This window comes from Drosophila miranda (genome assembly GCF_003369915.1).
Source record: "Drosophila miranda strain MSH22 chromosome Y unlocalized genomic scaffold, D.miranda_PacBio2.1 Contig_Y1_pilon, whole genome shotgun sequence".
NCBI classification, from domain to species: Eukaryota; Metazoa; Arthropoda; class Insecta; order Diptera; family Drosophilidae; genus Drosophila; species Drosophila miranda.
Window position 1 is genome coordinate 21233365 of NW_022881603.1, and position 14165 is coordinate 21247529.

General features: G+C 49.3%; 1 protein-coding gene across 3 annotated transcripts; it reads right to left on the reverse strand.

Moving 5' to 3' along the window:
* Positions 1-384: 384 nt before the first annotated feature.
* On the reverse strand, positions 385-12212 carry LOC117185737. 3 transcript variants are annotated; one of them, XR_004474002.1, is made up of 12 exons: positions 12092-12212; positions 9686-10983; positions 9477-9612; positions 9177-9415; positions 8949-9103; positions 8600-8767; positions 8342-8517; positions 7882-8270; positions 7679-7803; positions 3959-7602; positions 3777-3908; positions 3189-3275 (listed from the first exon to the last, which is right to left on the reverse strand). XR_004474002.1 is itself a non-coding variant. In XM_033396212.1 (11 exons), the coding sequence occupies exons 2-11, from the start codon at positions 9836-9838 to the stop codon at positions 1981-1983; spliced, it is 6480 nt and encodes a 2159-aa protein (XP_033252103.1). In that variant the 5' UTR covers positions 9839-10983; positions 12092-12203; the 3' UTR covers positions 385-1980. The 3 variants fall into 3 exon arrangements, 2 of the variants coding, with proteins under 2 accessions (XP_033252103.1, XP_033252104.1); XM_033396212.1 differs by lacking the exon at positions 3777-3908 and having other exon boundaries at positions 385-3275; positions 12092-12203; XM_033396213.1 differs by lacking the exons at positions 3777-3908; positions 12092-12212 and adding an exon at positions 11565-11778 and having other exon boundaries at positions 385-3275.
* Positions 12213-14165: the final 1953 nt, after the last annotated feature.

The window sequence follows — 14165 nt, forward strand, 5'->3', positions numbered from 1 at the left end:
CGTGTTCGTGTTTTTACCCGTAGTTGCAGTTGCAAATGTGTCAAATCATAGAAGTTTTACGCATCACAATCGGTTTATATTCAATGGTGTTTATGGGGGAAAGAGAACGAGCAGGGAAATGGAGAATGGGATGGGATCGGATAATGATATCTGGGGGAAAAGAGATTATCAATTAAAACACGCTCAAGACAAGTCGAAGTCCATGGTACGTGACAGCATGGAACATTCCTCTCACAATACTCCTCCTCTCCTCGTATTTGGAGGGATTCCAGTGCTGAAACTGAAAATGGGACCACAATGAAGGTGCCGTGCCGTGCCGTGTGCCTTTCTGTCTCTCGGGATCTGGGATGAAGGTTTGTTGGTTGGTGTCATTAGAGTTTCGCATTTTTTTGAAGTTTGCAATTTGTTTTCCATTTTATTATCGCTCTTGCTTACGCTCTTACCGCTCTACAATTTACAATCTAGGAAAGTACATCTCTACGTAATTATAGTTTAAATGATTCTGTTTTTTTTTTTTGTATGTTTTCGTTTTGGATTTTAAAATATTATCGTTATTGTTATCATTAGTGTGTTAATATTATAACATATTATCATCATATTATTATTATTATGTTTATGTTGGGTTTGTTGTTGTTGTTGCTGCATAAGAATTACAAATACAATTAAAAGTATTACCTTGTATAAAAAATAATAATAATAATCGCATACAATAATAGTGTTTTCTTATGCTCTTCAACACAACTCCCTTTCTCATCTCTATCGATCCTCTGCTCTCCACTCTACAGTGTCAATCCTTAGTTAAAATAACTAAATGTAGTTGAACGTGGGTTTTCTCTGATCTTCTCTTCACTTATCTTCTTTTAGGCTACAGGATAAGTTAATTTAATTTTCTTACATTAAAAATTGTTTTCTTTTCTTCTGGTTTTTCTCCCGGTAGGGGGGCTGCCGCGACTGCCCACCAGGCTCCAACCCAATCGCAGGGTCGGAGGCCGTTGGGCCCCATCGAACAGCAGCCTGGATAAAGCGCGTGATTCTGAAACGGCGTTAGCCTGAGAGGCGGCGGCCTCTCCATCGTTCGTACAACTATTCGTATCGTATCACTAAATATATAGTTTCATAATTACTATTATTATTCTTGCTGCTGCTACTTTTGTTTTTTGTGTGTTTTGTGGGTGGTGGTGTGTGTTTTACAATCGAATATTTACAGTTTTCTATTTAACACATGAGTTGTTTGCAGAGTTTTTGCCTGGAGCAGGGGCGGGTGTCTAGGGAAATCTCCAGCCTCGCAGAAAGAGCCAAGTTCTCGATTCGTGCTTCTCATATGGTTGTGCATATACATCATACACATATACATATACATATATATATCGCTTTTATTTGTGTAATTCTAAATATGGTTTTAGGGTTAGGCGATCTTGAAAAATAAGACCTAAATCGTTATACACACACATTTCTCTCTATATATATATATAAATAAAATCAAATTAAGCAAACTTTGTTATTGGTGGCTTTCGTTTATACACTCTCTTCTTCCCCTTCTGCTTGGCCCTTTCCCCTTTGGCTTTGGAGAGCTTCCCGCCTAGCTATGTTACAGAATTTGGAATAAGTTCCATCTGATTATCGTTTAGGGTTCTAATCAATTTTTCAAGGCTGGTGGCATGTCTGTGCGCGGGTTGTATGCATATGAAATTCTACATTTAAACTACAGTATGTGTATATAGGGCGTAGTAGTAGCATTTAGCCCAGATGCGACGCCGGCTGGCCTAGATTGACCAGACAGAGGGCACAGCAGCAGGACGGCTGCAGGAGTTGGCCCAGGGCCACCATCAGCGGACTCTGGCCCATCGGCGTCAGCAGGAGCTCGGTCTGCTCCTGGGCCTGGGCCAGACCCAGGCCCATTCCCAGTCCCAGCGAGGTGCCGCCGGGCAGATTGACGGAGAAAACATTTTGCATTAGATGTTAGCTGCTGCTGTCCGCGTCTCATCTGTTGATGGTGGACGTGACTCCGGCTCCCCCGGCTCCGGACACGTTAACATTGCTCGATGTAGTCACAGTCACGCCGCCACCGACGCCTCCAGTACCGCTCCCACCTCCTCCGCCGCCGCCTGTACCACTCCCATTGTTGTTATTGTTGTTGCTGGTGGGCATCACCACTCCGCCATTGTTGGCACTGACCATCACCTTCTCCACGGTGAGGCTCTTGCCCACATCCTTGGCGCTGAGCAGAGCTCCGTCCGACGAGCCCACATTGTTCGTATTGGTGGTAGCCAGTTGTCTGATGGTGGCGGGTGCTCCGCCAGCACCGCCACCGGCCGAGCTGTTGACGGTGGTGCCCAGGGGCAGGGTTCTCGTGATGATCGACGAGTTGACGCGCCCGCGCAGCACCTGCTGCAGTCCGCCCGGCCCCAGCTGCATCTGCATCTGGCCGCTGTTGTTCTTCTGCAGCGGCTTCACATTGAGCAGGCTGGTGTAGAGGACTCGCTTGTCGCCCTGCTGCACCTGCTGGGCGTTGGCCGCGGCCACCGTCTTGAGCTTCTGGTGGTGTACCTGCTGGTGCTGTGCTTTGTTTAGCACCACCGTGGTGCCGCCCACCTGTTGGGGTGCCTGGCTGGCCAGCGCCTCGCCCGTGCTTCTCACAAAGTTCAGCTTGAGATTGGAGTTGGTGAGCTCCTTGTAGTGCACCTTAGTGTAGTGGCCACCGGCATTGCTGGCCGCCACCGCCTCAGCCGCCGCCTGCAGTTCGCTGGCCGTGAAGTTGGTGAAGTTGCCGCCGCCGCCACTGTTGCTGCTGGTGAGGAAGATCTTGTTGGCCTGCTGGGGCGCCGCCTGTGAGCTGATGATGGCCGTCGCCGGCTGCAAGCTGTAGTTGTGGTTGGCCGCTATCGCAGCCGCCGAGTTGGGCTTCAGCTGCTGCTGCTGGGACTGGCCAGTGTGCTGCCCAGACTGCTGCTGTTGCTGCGGCTGCTGCTGAAGATTGAGATCCGAGACGAGCAGGGGGAATGGCGACATCTTGATCACCTTGCTGAGCTTCTGCAACTGCTGATGCTGGTGGTGCTGCTGTTGCAGGGACTCGCCAGTGTCCATCTGGTCGCCGCTGTTGATCGTCGTCGTGGCCGTCACCAGATCATCCTCGTGCTGCACCAACTGTTGCAGCTGTTGCTTGGTTAGCTGGATCTGCTGCTGCGCCTGCTGCTGAAGCTGCTGCCCTCCTCCCGGATGCTGGCCAATCACCTTCCTCTGCGAGAACTTCCGATTCAGCAGCAGCTTGTTGATGTCTGAAAGGCCAAGGAATGCAAAAGGATATTAAATTTCTGTTCCAATCAATGGCTTTTTGTGTGGGAGCAGAGTCAAAGGACAACCAAAGCAATCATGCAATCTATGAGATATGAGACATGAAACGAAAATCACAGCCACTTACAGAAAAACTCATTTAGATCCGGATAGCCTATAGATAACCCCCGCCATCGAATCTAGCCTATCAGATGGGACCTCAACCTGAAGAGAATTCACTGTGAAATGAGAACCGAGGAACAAATAACAAAATAGATTTAGTGGAACTGCTGAGAGCTGTAGCTTCTTCCACTACGAAACATTCGGCAAACGATGAGGATTACGTTGATTCGCTGCCCAAATACCCCATGAGCGAACGGAAACAATCGAAGCATCCACGAATGCGAAGTAGTCAATGTCTTTCACAACCCACAAACAAGAACAACAATTCACAGAGATTTCTTGCAAAGGCTTGAGGTTAAGGTTATCTTTGCCCTCCAATATACCTCCGATATCAAGAACCAAAGAAAACGGATCTCAGAGCGGTTGCGAATCAAATCAAATCAAAAACATCAGCAAAATCTTGAAAGCTAGATGCTAGATGCTCGTTCCTTGATTTCTGATTTCTGAAACATAACCTACGAAAGAGAATACATTATATTCGATCCACACCAGAATGGTGGCTCACCTGTGTTCTCGGGCCCGTTGAGCTGTCGCTGGGTGCCACGGCTCGTCCAGAGTATCTTGTTGCCCACCGCCGCTGGCGAGGTGTCGGCCGTCGTCGAGAGCACCGCCGTGGTGGCCACCGCCGTGTTCGTTCCGCTCACCTGGCGCCACACAATCGGCTGCTGCTGCACCAGCTGCTGTTGCGAATGCTGCTGGACGACATTGTTGCGGGTGGGCGTCGTGACGATCAGGGGCGTTGTGGTGGTACCCTGCTGCTGCTGCTGGTGGTGGTGCTGTTGCTGCATTCCGGCTATGCTGTGCACGGCCAGCTTCTGACCACTGGCCGTGTCGATGATGTTCACACTGGACCCGGAGCCGGCGCCACCCGCAGAGCAGTTGTCGTCGCTCTGCAGCTTTACATTGGACAAAGTGATCACGGTATTGGGTCCAATCGATGTGGTGGTGGCTCCTCCGCCGGCGCCACTTGACTTCTGTATGGCGTAGGTGCCCTTCTGGGCGGCAGCCGCTGCTGCTGCCGTTATGATCTCGCCGCTGCCGGTGGTATAGATCATGTGATTGCCAGCGGCGCCAACGCCGGCTGCATTGAGGGGTGTCGAGGAGCGCGAGGAGGTGACGATGCTCTGTGTGGTGATCACCGGCGAGCCAATCCCGTCCCGCTGCATCTGGAAGAGCAACTGCTGGGTGGGCTGTTGCTGTTGCACTTGAACCTGTTGGGGCGTGCCCTGGCGCTGCTGAACGGTCACGTTGCGGAGCTGGGCCTGCGCCAACTGGTGCTGCAGCTGCTGTTGGGCGGATAGGGTGGGCAGGGGACTGCTTCCCGTGTGCGGTGTGATCGTCACAATGTCCCCGACGGCCGCTCCTCCTCCGTATTCCGTCCTGGCAATGATCTGCGGACTGGCATTGGCGAACTGGTTGAGCAACTGCGTCACCTGCTGGGGCGCTGTCGGTGCTTGGACCTGCGCCTGTGTCTGCAATTGCAGCTGGAGCTGCTGCGTCTGCGACTGTATTTGCGCCATCTGCGGCTTCAGGGGTATTATCTGGGCGGGTATGTTGATGATCTGTGGCGTGGCAGTCGCCAAAATTGGCTGTGGCATCGACTGTGATTGCGGCTGCGCCTGCGACTGTGGCGGTGGCGTGGGCTGGGACTGGGCTGGGGATACCACCACCTCAGACTGTGGTGTCTCTACCGCTGGTTCCACCTTCACAGGCTCCAGGGTGTCTGCCGTCGTCGTTGCCGCCATTGTCGTTGTCGTCGTTGCCGGAACGGGAGCCGTCTCTGTTTCTGTCGGTGGCTGTAGCTCCTCTTTGGGCGTCACCACTTCCTGGCTGAAGAACACCTCGCGATCCTTGAGCGACTCTTGCGTGGGACAGACCGTAAAGAACGAGCTGCCCACAGGGACATTCACTGGCCTCGGCTTGCGAAGTCGCCCGGCGCGCTTGGACGCCTCTCCGCCCACCTTGGGCTTCTTTTCGTCGATGCAGTCGAGGAGCTGATCGGCAATCTCGACCTCGTCCACAGCCGCCTCGCCATCGAGGATGCCGTTCCAGAAGCTGGTGGCCTGATTGAGTGCCTTGGGATCGTCTATGCCGCACTCCTGCAGAATGTTGTCCAGCATGTGCTCGTGGTTGTCGTTCTCGTCGTCGCCGAGCAGATTGTTGATGTCGTTGAGCGAGTCGCCGGCGCTCAAGTTGAACTCCAGGGCGGACCCCGATCCAGAGCCAGATCCCGAGCAGTTCGGACTCTTGCTGGTGCCTCGGGCATAGTCCTGGGCGTAGGCCGTCTGAATGAGCTGGGCATCAGAGTCCAGATCCGTGTACTTGAAGGCATTGCTCAGGAAATACGAGCTGGTGTCGCTCTCGATTTCCTCCTGCTTTCCAAGACGATTCAGCTCCACGCTGATGGGCGTATCCTGGGTCCAGTCTACCGCATGGTCTACCGCACCAGAGTCGCCGCACGGCTTGCCCTCACCATCGTTGCTATCGGAGAGCTCGTCCGTAGGCGTCTTTGGACGAAAGTGCAGCCAATCGCGTCGGATCTCAGAGAGGAGTTCGTTGCAAATGTCCAGACGCTGACTGGAGGTGGGCGATAGTCCGCCCAGGTAGTCCACGTCCATGTCCTCTGCCGTGGCATCCATATACAGGTCCCTGGGCTTCGAGTACGTTTGGCCGTTGCGCAGATTCTGCAACCGAATCACATCGGGCAGCTGATTCAAGTACACGGATCTGGTCTCCTCCTTCAGCTCCTGCGGGTATCCGTATCCCCTCTGCTCCTGCTGCTGCAGCTGCTGTTGTTGCTGATGCTGCTGCTGCGCCTCCAGCTCCTTCTTGACAGCCGTGTGACGGATGATGCTGCTCAGCTGGGCGAGATTGACATCGTCCTCGGCCTCGTCGTCCATCAGTTCGGGATCGGGCCTGGCCTGGAGTACAGTCGCAGACACCGTCGCGGTGCGGATGTTGCTCAGCGGCTCATTGGAGTCGTCGGCATCGATTAGCTCCCTCTTTATCGTCTTGGCCACATCCTCCATGGAAGGTCCGAGCATGGATACTCCAGCTGCTGATGATGCTGCTTCCGCTGCAGCGGCTGCTTCAACGGCTCGTGCTGCTGCCGCTGCCGCTGACGTGGAGGCTACCGGCTGCTCCTCTCGCCCAACGTCCTCGTTCCCCTCTGCCTCCAGCTTTATCACATTGATTTTTTCGCTTATGCTAACGTCCTTATTCATATTACTACTACTACTACTGCTATTGTTGTTGTTGTTGTTGTTTTTGTTGTTGATGTTGTTCAACACGGTGTTGTTGTTGTTGTTGGAACGGTGGTGGTGCTGATTATTGGCTCGAGGAGGAGCAGGCTGCTGGAGCTCCTCTGCAGCACTGCTCTTCTCCTCTTGCGGAGCCAGATTCTCGCAAACTTCCATCGCCTCCTCCTGCTTGAGTTTCTGTCCCAAGGCCAGCACCAGACGCTGCAGATACGCCTGGGGCAAAGGACACAACGGAGCAGTGAAAGGACCTTCCTCCCCACCTGCTGCTGGCTCTCCACCAGTTCCTCCAGTTGCTGCTGCATCCGACGACCTCTTCAGTCGCTTGGCCGCATTGAGCTCCCGCATCTGCTGCTTCTTGTGACGCAGGCGACGCCGTTTCAGGCGCATGTCGTGCGAGCTCTGGGACAACGTTACCGCCGAACTATAGAAACTCAGCCGTGAGACATTCTCGTCATCGGTAACCAGGTCATCTTCCTCCCCGTCCAGATCGAGCACCTCAGCGTCCACCTCTTTGTCTAGCGGGAGGGGCAGCAATGAATCACCAATGAATCCGCCGGCAATGGGCTTATCCACCGAATGACTGGTGGGCTCCGATTTGACAATGGCGTCAGGCGGCAGCGACGTCGCATCAACGCTGTCAATGTGTTTGGATGTGGGCACAACAACAAGGTCCACAACAGTCGGCGGGGAGCAGGGCTTGGCCAGCGGCAGCAGCTCTTGCTTCGGTAGTTGGTTGTTTCTCCTTTGCGCGTTGTTGCTCTTGACGACACTCTCCATGACCGTGTAGTCCAACTGCGACCAGACATCGTCAAAGTTCGTTGTGGCCCGATCGAGCAGGATCCTTCCGCCACGGCCCACACGACGTCGGGCGAAGCCAATGCAACGCGGGCTGCAAGATTGATTAAGCCCGATTTATGCTTGAGTATTGGAGGGGGGCCGTTTAGCAAACACCAACAACAACAAACCTGGGATAGTTGATGGAGGTCAGCGTGTAGCGATATTTGGGATCCGAATATGGTCCCGTCGATCTGCTCGTTTCCGTCTCCTCATCCGCCGAGTCATAGGGCCAGCGTCCATTTCGGTGCCGTGTCTGGAAATACAAAGCCACCATTAATATCGTCTTTCCTTCCTCTGCACACAGTGAACAGAGGACTCGCGAGACACTTACTGGCAGGTAAATACAGCTCGGCTTCCGTCTAAATGCAAACGGCGCCTCATCCTCGCTCTCGGAGCCCAGTTGGTTGCCATTGAGGCCACCGTTTAGGTAGTCATCATCCTCGCTGTCCAGAATCGAATCGTTTGCCGCCGGCGAGGCACTCTGCTGCCTGCTGAGGTTGTGCAGATGGTGGGGCAAATGGTGGGCAGGCGATGCTCCAGATCCTGACGACTGTCCTGGCAAATACTGTTGAGTCTGCTGCTGCTGTTGTTGTTGTTGCAGTTGTTGGTGCTGGTTCTGCTGCTTGTCGCGGGGAAGTTTGTGTTTGCGCTTCTTGTAGGGACGCTTCTCCTTGCGACTGCTGCTGCCGTTGCCGTTGCCGCTGCCAGAGTGGATGGTGTCTAAAGATGAGGAATGGAATACGAATTAGTTATTATTTCAGTGGCAAATGCCGGCATCCTTCTTTTCTTACCCATTGTCGATGTGTTCAGGTACTGCGACGGCGAGGCATACACATTCGTGTTGCCCGCTGCTCCGCCACTTGCCAGCAGACCCGGGGGCAGGGCAGCCAGAATGGCGCCAGCCATTCCAACCGCCGCCGCCGCCCCTTGTGAGTATTGATTCGTATACAATGAATTATACGCGGGTCTGTAAGCGAAACAAAATAAGGAAGCGGATCAGTGATCAGTGCACTCAATGCCTGGGACGTTCTCTTTTGTTTAGAGCTCACCTCGTGCTCTTGTATTGAGCATTCAGCTCGGAGTAGACAGAACCGTTGAAGTCGCGTAACTCGACGCGCTTCTCAAAGATATTCACCGTCGTCTTGAGTTGTTCGCGCTTCGTCTCCTCGCGTCGCCGCACCATCTCCAGTATAGTTGTGGCACGCTGCAGGTCGCGTCTGTTTTGATATGGAAAAAACAATCAATTAATGCGAGCAATAAATGGAAATATCTCATGCGATATGCCGGCCAATCGGCACAATCTATGATGTGGGATCAGAGGGCTGATGCCAATTTGCCAGCATTATTTACACTGTATTTTGCAACCGACTTCATGTGTGTGATTCCCTCAATTCTTACCGCAGCTTGAGCATCTTCTCGTAGGAGGCCTCGTCGTTCTTGCGATTCTTGCGCGTTTGCATTTTCTCGGTGCGCCGACGAAAGGCCAAATACGGATTGTTGGAGCTGGCACCAGGACGACTCTCTATCTTCACAGTGAGTATCAGCGGATGTTGCTATGAGGGAGACAACAGAAAGTGAGAATAAGCTACGGGAGTCCCATCAAATCAAGTCAGATCGAATGTCTACCATCTTGAGGCGCTTGTTGAGCCAGTAATCGTAGAGGGATATGCTCGTCTCGTCGTCCTGATTGAGCAGAGACTTGGCCTCGTTGAGGGTGACGACCTTTTGACCCGAGCTTTTCTCCAGCAAATCCATCAATTGTTCAAACTTCAGCTCCGTCAGCTCCAGGCGCTCCTGCTGGCTAAGCCATTCCATGTCCGCTTTGTCCATGTCATAGTCGGGCACCTCAGTGTCCAGGCCAAGAGCTGTAGGCGAGGATTATTAGTATTCGACAGATTATGGACATCGAATGAGCACAACACTCACGTTGCATGTGAATCATCTGGCGAGGCATCTTGTAGTCCGGCGGATAGTAGGTATCGTAGAAGGGCTGGTCCGTCTGCAGTACCTCGGGTGTGGGGATGATGAGGCCCGTGCAGATTGCCCGCTGCAGATGATGTTCCTGTTTTTAAGGAGACACGAAAGCAGTGATTAGAAGATCTAGATCTCACTTCTCGCAGGGGGATAACACTCACCGATTCTTCCTCCTTCTCCATGCCACTGGGCATTTGGGGCACGGCACGATTTATGGCTGAATACTCGGGCAGATCGGGCAGCTCCTCGGCCAAGTAGATGGGCATCTGCTTGGACGGATCCAGATGGCGTGCTCTGAACGATAGCTTCGACATTTTGACTTCCTTTTTGTTTGCTTTGTATGTTGGTTTTGTATGTGCGTGGTGTATATGGAGTATGTGGAACGTTTTAGCTGTTGCTGTTTTGTATATTTCTTATATGTGTTGTTTTTTGTTTTTGTTGTTGTTTTATGGTTGGTTAAGTGGAATTGGCTGCTTAAGTTGCTATGGATGCTGGTGCTGCTTCGGGAGCTGCTAACCTACTGCTGACGGCTGCACCGGCCACCGGCGTCGAGGGATTTGTGCTTCTGCTGCCGCCGCTCTCAAGGATCTTACTCCGATGCGTTACCGCTGCTGCTGCTAAGCGTTTCGTTGTTGCTTCTGCTCTCTCTGCCAATCTGGCTATGGATGGAGGAGATATGCTGCTGATAGTATTAGTAGTCCCAAGCGTATGCAACAGCAGGGATGAACAGGCTAGATGCAGTAAGATGATTCGGCTGACCAACAGTCGGGCCTGCTGCTCCTCCGCTGCCTCCTCCGACGACTTAGCACCGGGGCTGCGGTGGCTGTGGCTGCTGTGCCAGCTGGTTAACGCAGCCCCTGTGCCCGTTCCCTTGGCAAACGTTCTGCCACTTGTTGCAATTTGGTGTGGAGTTGTATGTAGATTTGGGTGAGGGTGTGGGTGTGGGTGTAGATGTGGATGTGGGTCTGGGATCGGGATCGCGGTGATGATCGCCAATGAACGCCGCTTGTGAGCAACCTTTCTTGCTATATAGGGCGTATCGTTATCGTCCTTGTCCACCTCCTCCTCCTTCGCCTCCGCCGCTGCCGCCGCCTCCTGCTCCGCCTCCTCCGACTGCTGTTCCTGCTGTCCGGAATCCTCGATTCGTGCAGACAGGGCCGACAGCAGCAAGATGGCCAGAGAGATTAGCTGATTGCAATTACGACGACAACGCAATGGTAGCAACAACAATGACAACGAATGCAGCAATTGTGTCGACGACATTTTTCACGTTGAAATCGAAAAAAGTATGTGAATTGGCATAATTACGTTCATCAAAATTGCACATTTCAGTTCATCATTTTTCTATATTGAAAATTGTTGTTTTTCCAGTTTTTGCCGTGTGCCGCTTCGTTCCGTTGTTGCTTTCTTGTTCTCGATCGCTCTCTCTGTCTCTTCCTTATCGGTGGATGATAAAAATCTACAAAAGCGAGGAACAACAACAGAAACTAGTAAGTAAACAACTAACAGACATACACATAAACACAGTAGTAGAAACATGTACGTGGATGTTGATGTGTGTGTGTGTGCACGTAAGGGGAGCGCGCGGGAAAAATAGCCTAAACACACACACTAAGGAGACAATCGCATTCGAAAACAGTTCTAATGAGGTCTGTGTCGCTTTAAAATCATAAAAACACGCACAAAACCATATTCCCTTTGGTTTCAGGACTATGAATCATATCATTCTTAGTTTAATTCCTTTTTTTTTGTCGCAAAATTCAAAAAATGCAAAATCATAGAAAGCCGTGTACAAAAAAAGGCGGCATAAACAAACACACACGCGGCGACAGCCTCAAACAAACGCGGCGAATTGCACGAAGCAGAAAAAACACGAAGCGCAAAACACGACGAAAAAGAAGAAAAAAAGGTAGTCAACTCTTCCTTATGTGGGTTTTGTTTTTTGCAATTATTGGCCAAATTAGTGATCCGTCGCGGGGTGTGTATATTTTCATACACGTTAATGAATTTTTAGCATCGTTTACCGCACTTTTCACACACCTGCAAGAGAAATTTTGTTGATAATTCGCTTGAAAAATTTGCACAAATCTGTAGATTTTGCGTATAGCGTGGTTTTGCTGGAAAGCAATGGCGGCCAGAGAGCCGAAGATTGACGACGCTGCGGACTCACAGGCCGCAAATTTCGGCCAACGCCGGCGACATTTACACAGAGCGGCAATGCGGCAGTTCTTATATTTTGTTTGCCATTTTCACACAGTTTCACATCCAGTTCTTGGTTAATAATTTAATTTAACTTTTTTTAGGAAATTATTTGTTTTTCATTGACTTGCACACGTAAACAGCACTGTTTTGCCGATAAAATGTTTATCGATTCAGCGCCGTTCGGCGGCAGTTTCAGCGGCGCGAAAATCCGAATCACTCCGAAACGTTTACTGGCTCCCTCTGCCGAGCTTCTTTGGTACTAAATCTACCAAGATTTTTTTCACAAAACAAAATCGATTAAATTTTTTCACACACATTTTTTTACATTTTCTTTATTTTTACACGACTCAAGCACCGTTACATACCACTCGGTACGTTGCTGGAGCAACTGCCAAAATTTCAGAAATATTCAATGAGTTTTGATGGTAAAAACGACCGAAATTGTCTTTCAGCAACGGGACAAATTTTTACTTAGTGGCGGCCATCACGAATAAATTTTTCGGAGTCGTGCAATCGTCCAAAATATGACGAAAATATTTTGGCTTGATCAATTTGTGATCTATTTGATGAAATCGAATGCGGTTTTCGGTGGTACCTGTAGAATTTTGGCAGGGAATTAATGCATGCATTGGGATCATTGGCAGGAAGCTGCATTTGTTTTAATTATTGTTTAGACGCACATCGGCAATTCACCTCGTCATGTTATGTTAACAGCGAACCTGCCTTGTCTACGATTGGCAATCATTCCTCAATTTTGATATTCGGTTTAATATTGCTAGTTACCTAGGACCCTCAGCCCTGAAGACATATTTTTATCCAATTGATAGATTAACTTTCTACAAGACATGATCATTTTGGGGACTCCTTTTTATTTGATTGTGTCTAAGGTTTAAACAAACATGGTTACAGCATAAAACGTAAGTGTGTGTTGAATGTAACGTAAAGTGCGTATGGAATGTTACGTATTTGTTTCTGGTCAACAGGTATCCGCTCTGAGTGTCGTCCCTTTTATACCCTATTTAATTTTATTGATTTTTAAATACTGCTATCCAAGCTGATTTCAAATGAAAATAATGACCTTTTCTCAGATTGAATTTTTCTTGACCTATTCATGCATTTTGTTCTTTATCGTGTGTATCTCAATCCCGATATCTATTCTCAGTCTTCTCAGACTGACTAATGACGCACTCATTTGAGCCTGAGATGACAAACACTTCCTCAATTCTATAATATCCTTTTCCCTAGGGTATGAGGTATGCAAAACGTCTCTGCGGTCAGATTGATTTTTGTCAGCTTTTTTTGAAATTTATCGAAAATTGTATCTGCAACTTTTAGAGATGCGCAAAATGTGGATCTCAGCTTCGGGAATTATTCTACATATTTTACACGTTTCGCTACATATTGATGTAGTTACGGTACGTAACTTCATAGTTTAACAGCACTGCCAATAACCGATTCGAAAAGTTGCGCCAAAGTGTAATTTTTTGAAAGTAAAGTTTAAAAGCATAAAGTTTTTTATGCGGAATGTTAAATCCTCGCCATTTTGAAGGACAATGGTGGTCGTTCTCTCGGTACATACGGTAGATCATCCTGCACATCGGCGTCGTTATTTTATGTCAACAGCGGACAATCAAAATACCGATTTTGTATTAATATTTTACCATCCCAAATTATCTTAAAATGTATCTAAATTTTCAATTGCTTATTCAAAATAAGATAATAAAATGGTAGAGAGACGTATTTTGAGTTCATTGACCGATATCGATATTCTTTTCTGGAACCACTGAACTGGAACGAACTAAACCAGAAACAAACTCAAAATGTTGCGCTGCCGATTAGGTTTTCTGTCCGTTATGTTTTGAATTTAAATTTAAAAACTAATGTATTCCAAACTCTGTTTCGTTCAAATTCTTCTTTATTATAATCTTGTACAATGCTCTGTTGCAAATTAATCTTAATATTCTCCCGATTCGCTTAAGATCGATTAAACGTTTTCTTGAAATATCGTTATTGGCTAGATACAATTGTTGAGATTGAGATATTTTGGTACGGTGCTCATAAATTTTTTTCCCCTATAACAGATTACAGTAAAATCTTAAATGGGTCATTAACAGTTTCTTGCGAGTATGCATTTAAGTACGATTATTTTCAAACATTAGCGGATAATTAATACGATTTACATTCTGAATGCTCAATACTTTAACCGCGTAATGTTGTGTTCGCTCTGCTTTGCCATGGCAAGCCATTGATTGCAATGAAACTGGAAGCACCGTTGAGCTAGGTTGAGTAAATATTTAATGGCTAAATTGAGTTGAGGCTTGGATAAAAGAAAGCTTCGGGGTTTTTTTTGTTGGGTGTTGTTCAAGCCAAAGCATTCATCGGAAACCCCCAAAAGCTTCAAAGCTGTCTGTCCCGTCTCGCCGGCTGATTGGTGTTCCG